The sequence below is a fragment of the Narcine bancroftii genome, chromosome 14, assembly GCF_036971445.1.
Source record: "Narcine bancroftii isolate sNarBan1 chromosome 14, sNarBan1.hap1, whole genome shotgun sequence".
Lineage (NCBI taxonomy): Eukaryota > Metazoa > Chordata > Chondrichthyes > Torpediniformes > Narcinidae > Narcine > Narcine bancroftii.
The window spans coordinates 69,398,082-69,420,287 of NC_091482.1; the positions used below are offsets into that span (position 1 = coordinate 69,398,082).

At 41.3% G+C, this 22,206-nt stretch overlaps 1 protein-coding gene across 20 annotated transcripts in view; it reads left to right on the plus strand.

Annotated features, from left to right (window-relative positions):
- LOC138749886 (NT-3 growth factor receptor-like) overlaps nucleotides 1-22,206 on the plus strand; it is an 894,662-nt gene that overhangs the window by 70,734 nt on the left and 801,722 nt on the right. For 10 of the 20 annotated variants that reach the window (XM_069911895.1, XM_069911896.1, XM_069911893.1 and 7 more), the window contains one exon: nucleotides 8,593-8,676. The exons of 1 other annotated variant lie outside the window; for it this stretch is intronic. In XM_069911895.1, the coding sequence (XP_069767996.1) occupies nucleotides 8,628-8,676 (49 nt within the window). In that variant the 5' untranslated portion in view covers nucleotides 8,593-8,627. Of the gene's footprint in view, nucleotides 1-4,345; nucleotides 4,406-4,677; nucleotides 4,808-8,305; nucleotides 8,518-8,590; nucleotides 8,692-22,206 lie in introns of those variants that run through there. 9 more of the 20 variants (XM_069911906.1, XM_069911904.1, XM_069911897.1 and 6 more) reach the window with 8 other exon arrangements.

Below are 22,206 nucleotides of genomic sequence, written 5' to 3' on the forward strand. Positions count from 1 at the left end.
ATTTTGGTGAAAAAGTGCAAATTGGCATTAAACAAGAATGCTGGTGTCAGGGCGACTTGCTGCATTTTTCTGGTACTTTTATGGACTGCAACAGCAAATTGGTGGTATAATTAACATTTTGACATTTACTTCTTTGGAAGTTAAAATAGGGAATGGACTTAAATGGACAGCGACCGGGACCGGGGTTAAAATCCCGCACTATCTGTAAGGAGTTTGTACATTCTCTCCGTGTCTGTGTGGATTTTCCCCAGAAGCTCTGGTTTCCTCCAACTATTTGAAATGAACCGGGGGTGTAGGTTAATTGGGAGTAAATTGGGCAACATCAGCTCATAGGCTGAAATGGCCTCTTGCTGTATGTGTAAATTTAAATAAAAATTGCCATTTGTTTTACATCATTACATAATCAGATTCTACACATTTTTGAAAAGAATCTGCATTAATGAAAAGAACAATCTGATTGAGGAATGCAGCAGTATTACTGGAGAAAAATCCTTGCCAACATATCCGGTCAGAACCCTTCATCAAAATGGAGAGGGGAGAGAAGTAGCCAGTGGTAATGATGAAAAGAGGGAGATGGTGGCTAGTTGTATATAGATGAACCAGGCAGGGGTGAGGATGATGGGCAGATGGGGCGAGTAAGTAGTGGAGTTGGAAGACAAACAGTTGATTGCCTGGTGACAGAAAGGGGGGGAGAAAGGCATGAGAAAAATGGGTAACACTCCATTATCTGTCCACAATTTCACCCTGTCTTCCACCACCTGACCCTTTTTTGCCTCTCCACCTGTCTGGTACCTGCTAATTAACTGCCTCTGTCTCCCAGCACTATTCCTCACTCTCCCCATCTGACCATCATCCTTCACCCCTCCTACTGTCCTTTCTAACCCTTACCAGCTTCTCCTCATTACAGAGTAAAACCCCTGGAATCTGGAATTCAAGCAACTGGCAGCCTCAAGTAACTGGCAAAAAAAAATCCTAGGAAAATAAATACATGTAAAAATATTTATTTTTATTTAAATTTAGACAAACAGCATGTAGCAGCTATTTTGGCCCACTAGTCCATGCCGCCCAATTTACCTGTATTAACCTATACCCCCATTTGTTTTGAAGGATGGGAGGAAACCAGAGCCCCTGGAGAAAACCCACGCAGACATGGGGAGAACATATTCCTTACAAACAGCACGGGATTCAAACCCTAGTCTGGTACCAATTGCTAGCACTGTAACTCTGTTGCACTAGCTGCTACGCCAACCGTGCTGCCCCCACGCCAAGCGTACTGCCCTATATAAATAAATATAAAATAATAGGTAAAAGTAAGCAAGTTTATTTGTAAAAGTAAAATCTTTTCTGAAGTAACACATAAACCTTTTAGTGAAGATGGGATTGAAGATTCAGCCAGTGGAGGGAGGGCCTTGGTCAAGCTTTGCTTATAGCAGCTGTTTGAATAAAGTTGCTGTTTGAAACAGCAATGGGGTCACCTAAGATAGGAGTTCCCAATCTTTTTGTTCCTCTGTACCCCTTGGGCATTTTTATAGGTTCCCATGTACCCCTAAAAATTAAGGATTAAAAAAAAACACGACATTGTTCAATCTGACTGCAGTTAACAACACCATGTATTGTACAGTAGTGGTTATTCTCTCAGACCCCCTGAAAAATGCAAATGTACCATTGGGGGTACATGTACCCCGGGCTGGCCTATGATGAAGAGCTGGTTGATGCCACTCACCGTTGGGGTGACTCTCTTAAAGTGTCTCCTTATCCCTGCTTAGTAAAAGTTGTCCCGGTCAGAGGCTTTATCTGTAAACTTGGGTGGGGGGAAGGAAATTGTTATTGTTCGTCTTTCGGGCGGTTCTATGGAGGGGGAGGAACCTGTGACAGTGACAGTTAAATGTTTTCAAAGAATTTCAATTCAAATTAACCTACACCTACAGGGTATGAATGACCCTGAAAATAAAGTAAAATGCGTTAAGATTTATATATTCATGCAACTGAAGTTTGTTCAGTTTAAGTACTGTTACGGAGTCCAGAGAACCCCAAACACCAGCACCAATAGATCTGCACCACAACACAGGGTAGAACAAGAAAACATAATTAAACCTTAACTTATTACCTAACCTACCTAACTACTTAATCCCCCCTCTAATACTAAGCGCAGGTGTGTGTAATGTATATTTAAGATTAGAAAAGTTATTTGGATCACAGTCCAATCTTACTGGTTGCAGACAATTCTTGTTCTGTGGACAGAAGTTAGCATTAACAAAGTTCACCAGTCTTTGGTGCTTAACAGGAAAATGGTCACCACTCAGGAGGGTTCTTGCTGGTTTTCAGAGAGAGATTGTTTTTTCAGGACATCCGTAACTGATTCTTTCTCATCAGTCTTGCTGATGAAACTTGCCCCCTTCAGGGTTCTCCAGATGGTCCTCTTTCTTTCTGGTCACCTTTCAGACAGCCAGTCTTCTCCTTTGACCAGACAGCCTTCCAAAGTTTGCCAGCTTGTCCCTCTGGAACAGATTTCTGTCTCCCTCCTCTCTGTTTCACTCCCTCCCTCTCTGAGAGCAAAACTCTTCTCTTCTTCCTGCAAAGATCACATCCTCTCCCAGGCCAGCTGCTGTCGATACTTTGTTGCCTCCTGCAAAAATCATTCTGCAAAAGTCCTGCAAATATTCTGTGTTTTAAAATGTGTGTGTGCAAGCTGCTCTAACAATTCCTCCCAAACCACCTCTAAGTACTCTGTCACAGTACAGTCTAGCATTTTTTTTAGTATTTTAAACGGTTTATTCTTAAAATATTAGTTTGGCATTGTAAATCTCAAGCAACTAGAAAATACACTTATCTGGCTTTTACCAATCCCCATAGGTGCCAGATACCAGGGGTTTGATTGTATTGGCTATATCTCTTCTCCATTCTCAGTCTTCATGAAGGGATGTGAAGTGTTGACCATTCTTTATCTTCCAATGTTGCTGTTTGACCTGCTGACTTCCTTCAGCAGATTGTTTTTTGCTGTAGGTTCTCTGCAGTCTCCCATGTGTCCAGCTCCTTATGTTTTGACAAGCAACAAAGTGGTTTTAATCAGTATGGAGAATCAATCAATTTAATGAAAAATCTGAGTATTGTTGCTGGCCTAATTTGAATCAAGCTGACTGTGCTAAATTCAGATCCCTTTTGGAAGGCACACTGAGAGTACAATGATGAGGGCTCATCCTGATTCCCAGATCCTGCAGCCTCATTTGTCGTTAGAATTCCTGTTGAGTTCTGAGGCAGGCAGCTGATGGCTCTCACAGTCTCTCTACACTTACCCTGCAGATCGTGGTCTCTCATCTGAATAAAGTCAGTGTTTTGCAGGTAGAATAACCCACACCTGCTGGTGATATGCATTTCGAAGCAGTGTGTGGACCCTCCTGACTCCATTCACAGGTACAAAACTTGTTTCCACTGAGTGTAGAGGAATAAGTGCTGCCCATTTGAACCCATGCCTGAGGTACTGTGACATCATTAATTTCTTATAGACCTTTACCCATCTGTGCTCTTCATTAGGCTGGGTTCCATCACCCCCTTCCATCAGATCTTGTACCATTAAACTCTTCACCAAAAATCTCTCCATATCTCAAACTCCCTATTAAGGTGCTTCTCGATTATGCATCTCACTGTCCATCCTCATACCTTATATGGTTCATTGCTGGTCCAACATTTGACAGAACTAAGCTTGATGCTGGCAGGAAAAGGGGAAGAGTGCATAGAATCAATGGGAGGCTTTGGAAGGCTGTCTGGTCAAAGGAGAAGACTGGCAGTGTGAAAAGTGATCTGAAAGAAAGAGGATCATCTGGATAACTCTGAAGGGGGCAAGTTTCGTCAGCAAGACTGATTGAGAAAGAATCAGAAACCAGCAAATTTGACCAAGACCTCCAAATTTAGGGGAGGGTCCTGAATGATTTGATACGCACACCAGCCATCCAAGATTCTTTGTAGTGAAGGGCTGAATTGTTACATCTATCGCCAGTACCATAACAGCATTTCCCTAACCGCTATGCTAACTGCGCTCCCCTATTCGGGGTGGTCACCCCATGCTTTTGCTGCCTTTGTCCTTCCACAGCTGGTAGAGGTCAGGGATTTGGTAGTGATGTTGAAGGAGCCTTGGAGAGTTGTTGCAGTTCACCCTGTAAATGGGACAAACTGGTACTACTGTATACCAACTGCTTTATCCTGGACAGTGACTTGCTTTGCATAAAAAGCTCCTGATCAATATTTGTTTCATACTGAAAGAACAATATGATTTGTGAGATTGTTATAATGTAGTTATTGTGATGTTCGGATTTCATGGGCTACAGAAACAGTACCCGGGTGACAGTAGCAAATACCAGAGGGCATTTGTTTAAAGCGAGTGGAGGAAAGTTTGGTGGTGATGCCAGAGGTAAGATTTTTACATAGACGGGTGGCTGCCTGGAATGCATTGCTGGAGGTGATCGTGGAGGCAGGTACAATAGGGATATTCCAAAGACTCTTCAAAAGATAGACACAGTGATGTAAGAAAAATAAAGGGTTGTGGGTGTGAGGTAGGAAAGGAATATATTGTTCTGGAATAAAGGTCAAGGTTCCATTATTGTCACATAACACTACATTTAGAATGTTACATGTTGAAATTCTTTAACTTTTGTCTACCTTAAGGGAGACAGAGAGTCGCCACTTTGTCCAGCGCCCCTCACTGAAACCTACAGCACCTGGTGTCCCGGCAGTCTCCCCTCCAAGTACTGACCAGTCCTGAGCCTGCTTAACTTCCAAAATCAGACCACCTCAGACGTATTCAGGCTATTAGGTTTGCGTAATCAGCACATTATGGGCCAAAAGGCCTGTACTATGTTGTAATGCTCTATGATTCTAACTTCAAGGAAACATTTCCTATTAACATGCTTTATTACCCCTCTTTTTCTCCCTCTCCCCTCCCCAGTTTTCCAAACTGTCACCCACTACTCTTACCATGATTGTGAGGAAGCATTCCTAATTCAAAATTTGGATTAGTTTCTCATTTCTCATAAGGTGCTTGACTGGTGGAGTTTTACCAGCGTGTCTTGTAATTTGTTACAGAGTCCAGCATCTGCAGATTGAATTGGTCTTCCTTTCAATTTTGGAATGGCTAGATTTGGGCCAGGTTTGAACTTTACATATGAGCTGATGTCTCATCAGGTGAACTTTTTTTGTGGATCCGTTTGGTGGACCTGAAGAGATCACTGTAAAACTCCGACAGGCTACTCAAGAAGCAAGTACAGCTTATCTCTGCGTTGTTAAAGACAATCCATCCTGGACTTAGGAGATTTCCATTTTTATACATGAATGCAAATAATTCTCTGACTCGCCCTGCCCCCACAACAAGCTAAAGTTATTATCTAATGGCATTTTTACACAGCAACTTCAGAATTATTCTGAAATAGATTAACATACTTACCTCTGGTGTGTCCCGATGTGGTCATTTACACAGGGCACTTCTAGGGCACTTTTACACAGCCTCCCTGAGTTGCGGAGTTTGTTGGAGGGGGGATATCGCATTCATTAGTCCTGTTTCCAGGGATGGAATTTGCATTACAAATTTCGTCCCGACATTTTTACACTAGCACCGAAGCAGAAATTTTCCTGAAATTTTCTGCTGTTCAGTGGCTTAAGACACCTGAGAGACTTTGTTCCATATTCTGATTCAGCTCTAGATTTGGGTGCTGCTACAGCCTTGAAATTAATTTCTTCTTCAAAAAATATAATTACTATGGGCATATTCATTGGATAAATGAAAAAGATATCTGAGATTTTATCATAATTGACATTAAGGAGAAAGTACATAATTTAAAATCATATGCATGGTTAAATGAGCAAATATGATTTTGCTTCAATAGCATAATTCAAAGTAAAAAGATTCAACAGAATATTACGAATGACACTGAGCAGAGATGCAGGTCATAGAATTGTAAAGCCACACAGCTCAGAATCAGTCCTTTTGGCCCAACACATCCATGCTGGCCAAGTTGCCTGCCTGGCCTCGTCCCATTTTTCTGCACTTGGCCCGTGACCCTCCAAACCTTTTCTATCCGTGTACCTGTTCAAATGTCTTTTAAATGTTGCAATTGCACCTCTCTCTACCACTTCCTCTGGCAGCTCGTTCCACATGCTCACAACCATCTGCATGAAAATGATGCCCCTTGGGTTCTCTAAACCTTTTCCTTCTCACATAAATCTATGCTCTCCAGTTTTAGACTCCACTACTCTTGGGAAAAGGACCTGATCTATGTCCCTCATTTTTTTATTAGGTCACCTACGTTCAAGGGAGAAAAGTCACACCCTATCTCAAGCTCTTCAGTTCCAAGTGACATTTTGTGAATCTTTTCTGTGCCTTTTCCAGCTTTAATTATATCCTTCCTATTGCTAGGCGACCAGAACTGCATACAATGTTCCAAGTGTGATTTCACCAATGTCTTGTTGAGCTGCAACATGATGTTCCATCTTCTATACTCAATGATCTCACCAAAGACGGCAAGTGTGGCAAATACCTTCTTCACCTCCCGTGTGCAATACTGTACAACCATTTTCAGGTTATAGTCCACATGGTGAGTGAAGAAGGTATTTGCCAAGACAAATATGACTAAAGAAACAGAAAAATGAAGAAGAAATGCATTTTGAGAAAGTTATGAAATTTGATCATAATTTCTTTGTTTTTAATAATTAGTCACATATCATAACATTTACTCAGCAATTTGTAAACAGAAGAATTGATTAATTGCAATACACAAGTGTGCTGGAGAAACACAGCAGGTCACACAACATATATCGGAACGTTGGCTAATCTTGACTTCCTATAGATGTGTAATCTGTTGTTTCTCCAGCACATTTGTGCATAGCACTCAATCCCCATGTCTGCAGAGTTTCTTGATTGTTATAAAGGCACTAGACAGAGTGGAGAACTTTGCTTTCTTAGCTACCCTCTGTCACTCTGACGTCAGATAGACTACAATTTAAAATTTGCCGTAATTCAAATTAATGCTCCATATACGTAATTTGCTAGCATCCAATTCAGAGCAATCTGGAACGGGAGACAGAAACAAAGAGAGAAAAACTTACTTTCATCAACAAAAGAAAAAAGCCACAGATACTGGAACTCTGAAATAAGAAAAGCAGATGTTGGAAAATTTCAATAGCTCAGCTAACATTTCTGGAGAACAATGACCTTCCTATTAGATTTGTTTCTCTCTCCACTGAAGAATCTTGTCAAGAATTTCCAGCATTTCCTGTTTTACTTCCATGTACATAAAAGATGATACATTATCCTCTGTAATTTCTGTCATCTAAAACATGATCCTACCATCAGGCGCATCTTACCCTCTCCTCCCCTCTCCACCTTCAGTAGGGAGCACTCCCTCCATGACTCCCTTGTCCACTCAACTCTTCCTTCCAGTTGTCCCCTTGACACCTTTCCTTGTGGTCCGCTCCTTCACCACCATTCGTGGCTCCAAACTGTCCTTTCAAGTGAAGCAACACTTTACTTGTGAATCTTCGGGAGTCATCTTCTGTATTTGGTGCTCCTGTTGTGGCCTGCTCTACATTTGGAGAAACTGGACATAGACTGAGAGATCACTTCGGTGAGCACCTTTGCTCTGTCTGCATCAGTGACAGGGATCTCCCAGTGGCCAACCATTTCAATTCTGCTCACTACTCCCTCACTGACATGTCTGTCCATGGCCTCATGTACTGTTAAACCAAGACCACCTGTAGATTGGAGGAGTAACATTTAATTTTCCGCCTTGGCACTCTACACCAGATATCATTAACATCGACCTTTCTGGTTTCTGCTAGCCCACTCCCCATTCTCCCTCTCTTCCCCATCCCTCTGTCTTCTTTCCTCCAGCTCTCTTCCTCCTTCTCTTTCCATTCACAGAGTCAACCCCCTCCCCTTGTTTGCTAGTGTGCCCTCCCTCCCTTATCCACTTATTACTGTGGGTCTGTGCTCCTCCCTCTGCCCCCCCACCATTTTTTTATGCACCTGCCTGCAATTTCCTTGTACCTTGATGAAGGGCTCAAGCCCAAAGCGTTGGTTAGGTTTCTTTATCTTTGCTACATAAAGTATACTGACCTGCTGAATTTCTGAAGCTTTACATTTTTATTTCAATCACAGTGCCTGCAAACTTCTGCTAAATTCTGACCTCTCTATGCTTTACTTTTGCATTATCCTACAATATTTTACAGTCAATAAAGTAATTTTTGAAGTATTATGGACTAGCAAGTTGCAAAGAGTCAAGTTCCAGAAACAACAATGACCAAACAATATGGTTTGCAGATTGAGTCGCAGGTCTTGGCAAAGAACCAGGGAAGATAAAATTTTAGAGGTCCCTGAAACAGGGTGTGAATCTAGAATCAGCTGAGAGACTCCTACCCAATGAACTGTGGACGACACACTGTGCTCCCTCATGTATGGGTTCAGAAGCAGTGCAGGAAGTGAAGTTCAAGATATAATGAGGAATGAACTTTGGATGGAACTATTCAAGTAGAGTGAGCACGTTTTTCTGACTATATTTTAAGTTTTCTTCCCCAAACTTCACACTAATGTACTTCAACCTATTTCAGTCCACAGGTGTAACATTTCCAGCAATTCCACATCAATGAATATGGGGAAACTCTGCAATCGCCAAATTGTCTCGAAGAATAGAGGTAATGTGAGCCAAGGTAGATATTCAGTTGTACCATTCATTGACTGGGTTCCCATTAAGTATCGACACTACCCTGAAAAATATCAAGTGACCTTGATCAGTACAACAATCAGGAGATAATGAACTTGAACTTGGCACCCGAAGTCTAATATATTGTTTCCTCGGCATTAAATCACACTACAATTATAACAATAAATAGAACATTAAAACTTACATATTCTTGCCGAACTTGAATTATGTCAATATTAAACGAACGGGAGTTGTAGGTTAATTGGAATATTTGGGTGGCACAGATTTGGTCAGGGTCGTGGTCTGGAAGGTCCTATTATGTTTGTCTAAATATACCCTAAATTTAAAAGTTTAAATAAAAATAGCACACTGTTGAAGGAAGGCAGAAGGGATATGAGCTGAACTCTAGCTCCAGAAACCTGGACTAAATTCTGACCTCTCTATAGACTCATGACCACATGTGGTTCCTCCCTCACCCCTTTCCTCATACTGGTTTGAGAGGTTAATTCACCACTGTATCGTACCCCTAGTGTCGGTGTTTGATAGGAGAATGAGAGAGAAGTTGATGGACACGTGATAAAGAATAGGTTGCAGGAAAATAGGAGGGTGAACAGTGTTAATGGGAATGCTCTGAGTTCTGGCGCAGATTCAGTCATCCAAGTGGCCTCCCTCTATGACAAGAAATATTAATATGAAATATGAGGCTCATTTCCTCTCCTATAGCCACAATGCTTGTTTCTCTAACACAGGAATGGGGGAGGGGATGCTCATGAGTACAATCCCTGGATGCCTCATTCAAATAATGCCCAATTATTCAGAGCCTCTAATATAAATAATTTTAATTTAGAGATACAGCATGGTCACAAGCCTTTCCGGCCCATGAGCCCACTCGGTCCAAATGTACGCATGTGACCTATTAATCTACTAACCCCAACAGTCTTTGGAATTTGGGAGGAACTGGAGCACCCGAAGGAAACCCACGCAGACTTGAACTGATTGTATTAATTCCCATTGTATCTGAGCAACCAATGTTGCCTGGCAATGAATAGCACAGGAAAATCTGAAGCACACTTTTGTTTTAACTGTACAGAAGCTCCTTTCTTTTTAATTTCATGAGATCACTTGCCAATCGTATGAATGTTTTAATTTTTTTGCATTGATTATTTTCACTGGGAATTTTCTAGCATGAGGTGCAAAGAATTAAATTAGGGCTATGGGTGATGTGGAAGGGTCTGTGACCTTTGTACACCTGCACCCACGTGCAGAGCTGATAGCACTTTGGCTGATAATCATTTGTGGCCAAATGCACCATGGCAAAGGTCAAGATGGACACCAGAACAATCATGACATCCAATAAGTTAGGGCGGCACGGTTGGCGTAGCAGTTAGCACAATGCCTTTACAGTGCTAGCGATCAGGACTGGGCCAGGGGTTCAAATACCGTGCTGTCTGTAAGGAGTTTGTACGTTCTCCTCGTGTCTGCGTAGGTTTTCCCCAGGGGCTCCAGTTTCCTCTTCTGTTCAAAACATACAGGGAGTGTAGGTTAATTGGGTGAAATTAGGCGGCATGGACTCGTGGGCCAAAATGGCCTGTTATCAAGCTGTATGCCTAAATTTAAATTTTTTTTTAAATTAAATCGTTCAGAAAAATATCAGTCAGTGAATCTTACACTTCATTACATGGAAAATAAAGCCAATCAATAGACAGCAAAGCCTAATTGCTGTCATTACTGATCTCAGGAGGAAGTTTGCTCCACATATACCCACCACCAGGCCACAAAATTCTTTCCCCCATAAAAATTAGAATAATGTAAATGAGTTCCCATAAATTCAGGGTCTGAAGAGCCTGTTTCCAAACTACATCTGTCTGACTCTATGGGCCCACTTTATAACCTTCAGCTGCTGAAGACTACGTCCATGTAGCTGAACATGGAATATCATCTCACAATTTTGTGCTGACCTATATATAACTCAAAAATACTAAAACCCTTCTTACCTCCTAACGCTCTATTTTCTTTCATCCATGTGACTGTCTTTTTTCTTTGGCTTGGCTTCGCGGACGAAGATTTATGGAGGGGGTAAAAAGTCCACGTCAGCTGCAGGCTCGTTTGTGGCTGACAAGTCCGATGCGGGACAGGCAGACACGATTGCAGCGGTTGCAAGGGAAAATTGGTTGGTTGGGGTTGGGTGTTGGGTTTTTCCTCCTTTGCCTTTTGTCAGTGAGGTGGGCTCTGCGGTCTTCTTCAAAGGAGGTTGCTGCCCGCCAAACTGTGAGGCGCCAAGATGCACGGTTTGAGGCGTTATCAGCCCACTGGCGGTGGTCAATGTGGCAGGCACCAAGAGATTTCTTTAGGCAGTCCTTGTACCTTTTCTTTGGTGCACCTCTGTCACGGTGGCCAGTGGAGAGCTCGCCATATAACACGATCTTGGGAAGGCGATGGTCCTCCATTCTGGAGACGTGACCCATCCAGTGCAGCTGGATCTTCAGCAGCGTGGACTCGATGCTGTCGACCTCTGTCATCTCGAGTACTTCGACGTTAGGGGTGTAAGCGCTCCAATGGATGTTGAGGATGGAGCGGAGACAACGCTGGTGGAAGCGTTCTAGGAGCCGTAGGTGGTGCCGGTAGAGGACCCATGATTCGGAGCCGAACAGGAGTGTGGGTATGACAACGGCTCTGTATACGCTTATCTTTGTGAGATTTTTCAGTTGGTTGTTTTTCCAGACTCTTTTGTGTAGTCTTCCAAAGGCGCTATTTGCCTTGGCGAGTCTGTTGTCTATCTCATTGTCGATCCTTGCATCTGATGAAATGGTGCAGCCGAGATAGGTAAACTGGTTGACCGTTTTGAGTTTTGTGTGCCCGATGGAGATGTGGGGGGGCTGGTAGTCATGGTGGGGAGCTGGCTGATGGAGGACCTCAGTTTTCTTCAGGCTGACTTCCAGGCCAAACATTTTGGCAGTTTCCGCAAAGCAGGACGTCAAGCGCTGAAGAGCTGGCTCTGAATGGGCAACTAAAGCGGCATCATCTGCAAAGAGTAGTTCACGGACAAGTTTCTCTTGTGTCTTGGTGTGAGCTTGCAGGCGCCTCAGATTGAAGAGACTGCCATCCGTGCGGTACCGGATGTAAACAGCGTCTTCATTGTTGGGGTCTTTCATGGCTTGGTTCAGCATCATGCTGAAGAAGATTGAAAAGAGGGTTGGTGCGAGAACAGAGCCTTGCTTCACGCCATTGTTAATGGAGAAGGGTTCTGTGACTGTCTAAGAGCCTCTTAAATGCCCCTATTTTTCCAAACTCCACCACCATCCCTGGCAATGCATTCAAGGCACTACAATTCTCTGTGTAAAATACTTATCCCTGACATCTCCCCCAAACTTTGTACTCACAACCTCTGGTGTTTGCTGATCCCAACATGAGAAAATAGTTCTGGCTGTCTACCTAAGCTAAACCTCTCATAATTTTGTAGTCTTCTCTCATCCTTCGCTCCAAAGAGAAAAGCCCTAGCTTTGCTAACCTTCCCTTGTAAGACACATTTTTCAATCCAGGCAACATCCTGGTAAATCTCCTCTGCACCCTCTCCATAGCTTCCACATCCTTTCTATAATGAATTGACCAGAACTGAACACAATACTCTTAACTGTGGTCTCACCAGATATTTATCAAAATGCAACATCACTTCACGACTCCTGAACCAAAGAAGGCCAGCATACAATGGACCTTCTTAACCATCCTGTAAGCCCACATGGAAGCCATAAAAGATCTATAGATTTGGACCCAAGGTCCCTTTAATCTTCCACACCATTAGAGATCCTATCATTAGCCATGTACTCTACTTTCAAGTTTGACCTTCCAAAATGCATTACCTCAAACATATCCATATTGAACTCCATGTGCTACTTTTTTGCCCAACTGTGCATTCTGTTGTAATTTATGACAAACCATTATACTATTCACATTCCTCTGATCATCTGTAAACTTACTGACCCATACCCCTACTTCTTTGTCCAGGACATTTATAAAAATCACAAAGGTCAAGGGTCCCAGAATGGATCCCTGTGGAACTCCACTAGTCACTGAACTCCAGGTAGAATACTTCCTATCCACTACTATTCTCTGCTTTCTACAGGCAAGCCCCAATTCAAAATCCACACACCTAAGCTTCCATGGATCCCATGCCTCATGACTTTCAGAACAAATCTCTCATGGGGGACCTTGTTAAATGTCTTACACTTGCCCTACCTTCATCAATTTATTTTGTAATTTCCTCAAAAGTTTCAATTAGGCTTGTTACACATGACTTTCCTCAAAAAAGCCACGCTGACTACCCTATCTCTAAATACTCATAAATCCTGTCCTTAAGAATTTTCACCAAAAGTTTGACCACCGCTGATATAAGACTCACGGGTCTATAATTCCCAGGGTTCTACCTATTACCTTTTTTAAACAAGGGGTCCACATGTGCCGTTTTCCAATCCACCAGCATCTCCCTGTGGCCAAGGAGGATCCAAAGATCATCACCAATGGCACAGCAATCTCTTCCCTCCCTTCCCACAGTCCCAGGGGGTTATCAATCAGATTTCTGATTCATATTTCAGATTTATTGTCAGAGTACATACATGAGATCACATACAACCCTGAGATTCCTTTTCCTGGCAGAATTACCACTTACTGGAGGTGTACACATGTAAACAAATAAAGAACTGTAAACAGATAATGAATATAAACAAACATAGAGAAAACAAAAAAAGTCAATAAAGTGCAAAAGTAAGAGTTCTTAAATGAGTCCCTGATTGAGTTTGTTGTTGAGGAGTCTGATGGTGGAGGGGGAGCAGCTATTCCCGAACCTGGTGGTGCGAGTCTTATGGCACCGATACCTCTTTCCTGATGGCAACAGCAAGAACAGAGCGTGTGCTGGGTGGATCCTTGATGTTTGCTGCAGCTCTTCGACGGCAGCGTTCCCTGTAGATGTTCTCAATAGTGGAGAGGGTTTTGTCTGTATTGCATCCACTACCTTTTTGAGGGCTTTATGCTCAGGGGTATTGGTATCTCCATACCAGACCATGGTGCAGCCGGTCAGCACATTTTCCATCACACATCTGTAGAAATTTGCCAGGGTTTCTGGTGTTATACCAAACCTCTGCAAACTTCTGAGGAGGTAGAGGTGCTGATATGCTTGATATGGTGTTATTGTTGAATTGAGCCACACAGTCGTAGGTGTAAAGTGAGTAGAGCAGCGGCTAAGAAGACACCCCTATGGTGCTGCGGTACTGATGAAAATTGTGGAGCAGAAGTTCTTATCAATCTTCATTGATTGTGGCCTGGAGGTGAGGAAATCTATGAATCAATTACACAGTGGTGTGTTAACTCCCTGGTCTTGGAGTTTGCTAATCAGATTTGAGGTGATGATGGTGTTGAATCCTGAGCTCTAGTCGATAAAGAGCATCCTGATGAGTTCATCTTTGCTGTCCAGGTTTTCCAGGGCTTTGTGTTATTAATTCTGCTTTTCATGAATGGCTTAAGTTGGGATTACAATCTTTTCAAGATTTATTTATTGATAATAATTAGCTTCATTTGAACCACTATCTCTTAAATTTAAACTTCCCAGGTATCATTTCTTTAGATACTTACAAACTAGGAGTTTTTTGAACTCCATATTGTTGAGACTTCGTCAAGGTCACGATAGGAATGATCTTTGATTTTAAACCGAATCAAAAAAGCTGATATCATCTATAATTTATTATTAAAGTCTAGGGATAATTCCCTGGATAAGTTTTAAAAAATCATGGGAGCAAGATCTACAACTTTAATTTTTGGATGGTACGTGAGATTCTTTCTTTAAACTAATAAATACATCTTCTTTGTGTGCCTGACATCCGCTTTTATGATTTAAGGTTATACAACGAGGTTACTTTCCTCAAGTTCAATTGATTAGGGTAAGACTAAAGAAGGCACTTTGTTACATATGTTTTGGTCTTGTTCCTCTCTTTCCCTGTTTTGGGAAGATTAGTTCTCAATGTGAATCTGATACCTAATCCTAAAATTTCCATTTTTGGATCAACTAAGACAACTGATTTGAGTTTGACTATGTCTCAATCCTATGTAGTCTCTATTGCCTCCCTTATCGCTAGCCGTTCAATATTGAGATGGAAAGATGTTATCCCACCTACCTATACTCAGTGACTATTCGATATGATGACATGCCTAACTTGGAAACAATCAGATGTTTTTCTACTGTAACAGTGTTTATGGAGTTTTTTTATCAATTATTTTTGAAATTTATAAGATCACTTGGATCTTGCTTTGTGGGGTTGTGGTTTCTTTTAATGGTAGAGAAATTATATGTACTTACCAGATCACTTCAGAAGGAAAGGGGATAGAATTTAAGTTAAAGAAAAAAAAATTAAAACTCTCATCCAAATTTTCTACATACCTCGTACCTCTTCCAGTTCCACATATGTTGGAGATATGGATACTCCTCTCATTCTTTAATTATTTGTCTGAATACAATTATTTATCTGTTAAAAGTCATACTTTCTGCTTCCAAGACCACAGACTCCGAAGTTCCCTTCCTTTCTAACTTAACAGTGCTCGTTCCAACCAAGCTCTTTGACTGGGCCTTTGTAAATATAATCACAATATTTCCTCTTGTGGTTTTGTCTCAAACTCTGTTTAATAACAGTCCTGTGAAGAACCTTGGGAAGTTTAACTGTGCTATAGATGATACATTGTGGTGCATGGCCACCTGCATTTTGAAGTATTGTTGTATCAGGCAATGGCTGCAGAGAAATACTTACCTCAAATCTTGGCCTACAGAAACAGAAACAATACTACCTAAGGTTCCTACAAAACGTTGGACACATCCAACTCATGGAGGAGGTAGCTTTCACATGGGGCTTCCTCTCTCCTGTTACTTTTAATGCATTGTAATTTCATCTTTGAAAAAGGTAATGGGTTAAAGGTCATTCCTTCTAAGATTTTTTTAGTATTCTCCCACCCCAAATTTGATATTTCTCTAAGGAATTTCATTTGCCAGCAAATATTCCACTCTCAGTGCTGATGTGCTCCCTACATGATTTAATGTGCACCTGGATGCATGACGAATGGTGCAAATAAGATGACCCAGGAGATTTAAGGGCAAATAAGGAATTAGCATTCTGGCAGGCCTGGCACTATTTCCTGACCTTAGGAATGGAGAATTAGTCCAATAGTGCCTGGGGTGAGGTGGGTGGGGAAGTGATTGTCTGTATGCCATTGAAGTCTTCCTATCATTCACATCCACAATAATCATCCTTGACAACATCTACTGTTTGTACAGAAATAAGGTCTGAACAAGCCTGTGACATATCAGATGAATAGCTTAATCCTCGCTGTAATAAATATCCATATTTTTCGACAAACCTTTTGAATAGCTTGCTTAGACTCAAACTTTATCACACATCTCATGGCTGATCTTTTAAGTGTGAATTGGTGATCAATGATAAGAGTAAACATTCAATATTCGGACATCAAAAGCTGAAGATGGGGGTGATCCTGAGAACTTTGGAGATGGTGAGTGATTGGGTTATCACAAGGATTTTGAAATGGGAAAGTGCCACAGAGTTGGTCAACAGTAGAAGAAATGTCAGAGTAGATGGAGTACCTGGTGAGAGGAACTTATTCAATTTGAGGATTCTCCAATATGATCTCCTCTAACCTGCTAAGTTATTAATATAGTGAGTGGTTTACTGTTTATAGAAGTAAAGTGGTCACAGAAAAATGTTAATCAAAGAGACTTTGTGTCTTTAAAGGTGTGCTCACAGCTGTATCCAACAAGTTCCTCATGAACACAAGAAACTGGAGCAGAAATAGACCATCTGGCCCATTGAGCCTGTTCCAACAGTCAATGAGATAATGGCTGATCTGATGATAGGCTCATCTCCACCTGTCTCAACCTTTTTCCCATATCCCAATATTCTCTACTATGTAAAAATCTATTCTACCTTGTCTTAAATATATTTATTGAGGTCACTGCCACTGGTTTAATGGACAGCAAATTCCATAGATTCACCACCCTCTGGGAAAAACCTCATCATAATCATAAATCGCCATCATGAATCTTGAGGCTATGTCCCCTAGTTCTAGTCTCCCTCACTAATGGAAACAATTTACCTATCTCTATCTATCTTATCTATGTCTTTCATAGTATTTCCATAGTGTTTTAGCTATTAGATGAATATTAACAAGTAAATATGCTTAGCGTAGCAGTTTAGCAAAACACTATTCTTCTGACTATCCATCCCATAGGTTGATGATGGTCCCAGTCAGTTTGTGGCATTTGATATGAGGATACTCCACTCCTCAGAATGGAACAGTGTGTGTAACTGGATTTATATGTGTAGGAGATGACATAGGTCCAGACCCACCGTCTCAACATCCCCTCCCGGATCCATTGGCATGGTGAGGCCTAAACAGCTGGGGAATATTCTGTTGCAGTGAATGGCCAGACCCAGCTTCGATGCAAGGGCTGCCCTTTCTGTGCTTCATGGCATGTATTTGCTAGACGGCCGTTGACCCTACAGGAGGGTTCACCTGCCCATTGACGGGTCTTGTTTTTCATCTTGCAGGATGTCTAGCAAGCATGGTGGAGGAGCTGACCACCTGATCATGCAACAAGTAGTACTGGGTTACATGGTACCAGTAGCAGTCAGACGAGTGACTGACAACACTATTATAATGCTAGCCAGTGCTGTTTGTAAGGAGTTTGTACTTTCTCCCTGTGTCTGCACTGGTTTCCTCCCATCCTTCAAAATGTACTGGGGCCATAGGTTAATTGGAGTTTTTGGGTGGCATAGGTTCGTTATCATGTATATATGTTTAAATTAAATTAAAATTGGTTAAGAAACTCAGCAGGATCTGCACCATCCTGTGTAGTAAATTTAGTGTATTTACAACAATCACAGCATCTGCAGACTTTCTTGTTTCACTAATATTAAAAAGTCTTGACTATTGATCCATCTATCAACCACTGAGATATTAACTCGTATATCACCATGGGACATTTTTGGATAAATCACTGGTAATGAGCAACAGCTATGAGTGGTCACTGTGAAACAATTGGGCTTTTGTTCAGGGAAAGTGACTCCATATTCATCAATGTGGTTGACTCTTTATTGCCTTTGGAAATGTCATTCATTTCAGGAGGGAATGGGCCATTAATAAGCACCAGCTGATGATGTCGGTATCCTACAAATTAATAAATAATACACAAATAAAATTCTGGAGACTGCAGGACATTTTTATAGAGAAAGCCCAGCAAATCATCCTGAGTTGAGATGGAAGACAGAGAAGATCAGCTCCCGTGTAAATTTGTATGGATCCTGCATGTCATCTTAAAAGGATCTGAGTGGGGAAAAAAAGATAAGAGATCAAGCAAGAATAAGGCAGTGTGCTAGAAAATATTATCCTGCAAAGATAACCCCACATCAGCATGTCCATAAGCAGCTGATGTACATAAGCAGTGAGTTCTGTTCATCTTCTTTAGTTTAATAAGAACCCAAATTGAAAGAAACAAACAATATTTGTTTCTTCAATTTGATTTGCTTGATTTTGTAAATTCCAGTAGCGTGATTTATGTTCAATGTTGAAACTGTATCGACAAAATTGGACTATATACTATACCATTCTCTGTTTTTATATACAGCATTCATTCATTTGTCAATTTAGTTCAGTGTATTTTTGTTTAAAGTTTATTGCAGTGAGTTTGATTGAATGACACCCGCCATAATTTCCACATGACATCAACTGACACATTCATTCACTACATTTCTGGGCATCCCTCACCCTTTTGCTGCACAAATACTCAAAATATTTTCACACTTACTTTCTCTTTTAGCCCTTCAGTGATCGACTTTGTCACTTAAATCAATTTGACAAAAAAAAATCAGTGAGGAAATAAATCCCATAGTATATGTTGCTTTTTTCATGTTATTATCCAGATTCAACTGCGTTTTATTGTGATAAGGGTAAAATTCAGTCTGGGCATCTCCAACTGGGTGGTGTTAACATCGACTTCTCTAGTTTCTGCTAGCCCGCTCCCCGTTCTCCCTCTCTTCCCCTTCCCTCTGTCTTATTTCCTTCAACTCTCCTCCCCCTTTCCCTCCCTAGTCACAGAGCCACCCCCTCCCCCTGTTTGCTGGTGTGCCTTTCCCCCCTCCCTTATTCACCTGCATCCTGCAGGTGAATTACATCCTGCCTGAGGGACTCTGCTCCACCCCCCACCATTTTGTTCGGGTGCCTGTCTACATTTTCTCCACACTGATAGTTTCATTATTTTTTGCTACATAAAGTACACTGTTTGACCTGCTGCGTTTCTCCAGCATTGTGTTTTTACATTTATTCTGATAATCCTGGTTACATGCTGTTAAGTCTCTACCTGTCTCTGTCTCTTTCTATCTTCTGTTTCTCTCCTTTTCTCTGCACACAATTCTTTCAAATTTATAGAATCATGACGTCATGTTAGATGAAGGAGGTCATTCAGCCTATTTATTCCATTCTATCTTCCCATTGAGCAATTCCATCAGTCATGCCCTGACACATTTTCCCTTGTACAAAGAGCTTTTTTCCACCATCTCAGAAAGTCGATTTCAACTATACCATCCATTCTTTCTCTCACCAAAACAGTGGAATGCACTGGATAGAACAAAAGGCAGGTCAGTGTTTGCATGTTCTTCATGCTTGTGGGCTTCCACCCACATCTCAGAGGTTAATTGGTCGGTTAATTGGCCATGTAAATTGTGCAGTAGAATCTGCAGGGAACTTGATGGGAATGTGGAAATAATATGTTGGATTAGTGTAGGATTAGTGTTTGATAGTGTGGATTTAGAGGTCAGAACAAAATGACCAGTTTGCCATATGGAAACCTGACATGAACTGAAAAGGCCTGCCTTCATTCTAGATAACTATTTATGAAGATTTTAGGCCCCTGACATCCTGGTGAGAGTCCTGGAACCAATCACAGATCTAGGCAAGGTATTTCAAAACAATGAACACTGCATCTAAGTTACAAACAGAAAATTACCCATGTGAATCCATAAAAGGGACAAATCCAGTTCATTCACATCAAGGGGAATAGATTATAAGAGAAGAGGTGTGATGTTGAGGTTTTATAGAACACTAGTGAGACCTCACTTGGAATATTGTGAACTGTTTTAGGCTCTTAAGAAAGGATGTTGGAGATGGTTCTAAAGAAGTTCACTGGGATAATTCCAGGAATGAAAGGGTTATATGAGGAGCATTTGACACTCTTGGCCTGTATTAATTGAAATTTAGGAGAATAAAAGGGGAATCTCATTGAAACATTTTGCATGTTGAAAGGTATGGACAGAATACTTGTAGAAATATTGTTTCCCATGGCGGGAGAGTCTAGGACAAGAGGGTACAATTTCAGGATTGAAAGGAGTCCACTTAGAACTGAAATGTGTAGGAATTTCTTCAGCCAGAGGGAGGTAAATCTGTGGAATGTGTTTCCACAGATGGTTGTAGAGGCCAGGTCATTGGTTGTATTTAAGACAGAGATTGATAGGTTCTTGATTAGTCAGGGTATCATAGGTTATGAGGAAAAGGTCGGACAGTGGTGCTGAGAGGGAAAATGGATCAGCTCATGATTAAATGGTGGGACAGAGTTGATGGGATGAATGGCCTATTTCTGCTCCAATGTCTTATGATCTACGTAATTACCACCCTGTTAATCCATCACAATTGACAGCAAACTAATAGATTAAAGTATGTATGATGCTTCCAAGAACTGTATTTTGACCAATAACTTTAAATAATATTGGGGCTTTGCTGTTTTTGTTGTAGTATTGGTCGAGAACTAAAAAGGCAGAGAGAATTTTCACGTATTTGGGGAAACTTCCTCACACAGAGAGTAGTGAGTGTGTGGAATGAGCTACCAGTGGTGAATGTCGGCTTAATTTTAACATTAAAACATTTAATTTTAACAGTCCAAAAAAATTGGACTGTACATGGAAGGGATCTGCCTGAACAGCACCAAATAGCCTGAGTATGCCTGGGATTGTTTGATCTCAGTAGCTAAGCAGGCAAAGGACTGGTCAGTACTTGGTGGGGAGACCGCCTTGGAACAGCAGGTGCTGTAGGTTTGTGTGAGGGGAAAAGTGGTGACGGTCTGCCTTATGGTCAGCAAAAGTTAAACAATTTCATGTATGTTATATTCTGTAGTATTACATGATAATAATAAAGACTATTGGACTGGGTACAGGTCAGTGGGACTAGACAGAATAATAGTATGGCACAGACTAGAAGGGCCAAAGGGTCTGTTTTCAGTGTTTTAATATTCTATGATTCTAACTTCTAACAGCAAGCACCAACAAAAGTGGTGGCCAGATTATTGATTTTTTTTAAATGAAGGAGATTGGGAATAAGTATTGAGCTGGACTCAATTTGGCAATATGAACACCCGAGAGAGCATTTAGATCCTTGCTCCTACATTGCACCCAGTACCCAACATATATCTTAATTTTAAAAATATATATATTTACATCACAGTAGAAGCTGATTCTGGTCATTTGAACCCATGCCACCCAGTTATACACCAATTAAACTAAAACCCTGTAGGTTTCTGAGGATGGGAGGAAACTGGAGCACCCAGAGGAAACCCATGCAGACATAAGGAGAACATACAAACTCCTTACCAACAGTGTGGGATTTGAACCCAGTTTTCTGATGCTGTTAATAGTGTTTCACTAACTGCTACATCTCTGATTAACGTGGCATTCAGCACTGTGGAAGAATGACAGCCCAGACTTTCCTGTTCTCTGGAGTGGGACTGAGCCCATTCACCACCTGACTCACACAGCAATTTTTTAACTGAGCCACAGTTGACACTATTTCAGGACTCAAGGGTCAAATGAAAGTGATTGATTTTGAACTAAAGGTTGTGTTTCCCTGAGTGACAACTTGGAGCTCTAAGAAAGATTAGGGCAATAGGAAGTGACAAGGGGTGCGGGGAGGGCTGTCTAATGAGCACACCTTATACAAAGAAAGATAGGCTTACTTGTTCAAGGTATAATATTCTTAGCTTCAGGCTATTGCAGGAGATTTTTAAGTATTCTTTCTCAGTCTAACACTTCCTTCAGTGATGAGCCTTCCTTCTTCATAAAATCTGCGATGAAGTTTGCAATTGATAGCAAAGTACTCAATTCTACTTGTATCTCCTCAAGTAATGAAGCATCAAGAGATTGTCAACAAATAGGTTTACACAGACATACTAGAATTTATAGTAGTGGTAGAATTCTATGACTAGAATTTATAAAATTGGTAGTGCCAGGCAATGACCATCTCCAGCAAGAAAGAATCTAACCAGTAATCCATGCAGTGAAGAGATTACTGTCAAAACTACCTCCACCTGAATTCTAGAGTCCCAGGGACTTGTATGAGCAAGTCACATAAATACATGCACAATCCCAAATAAGAGCCGTTGAGATCCAAGGTACCCTGCGGTAAGTGATTTGCATCTTGAGTCATGAAATTC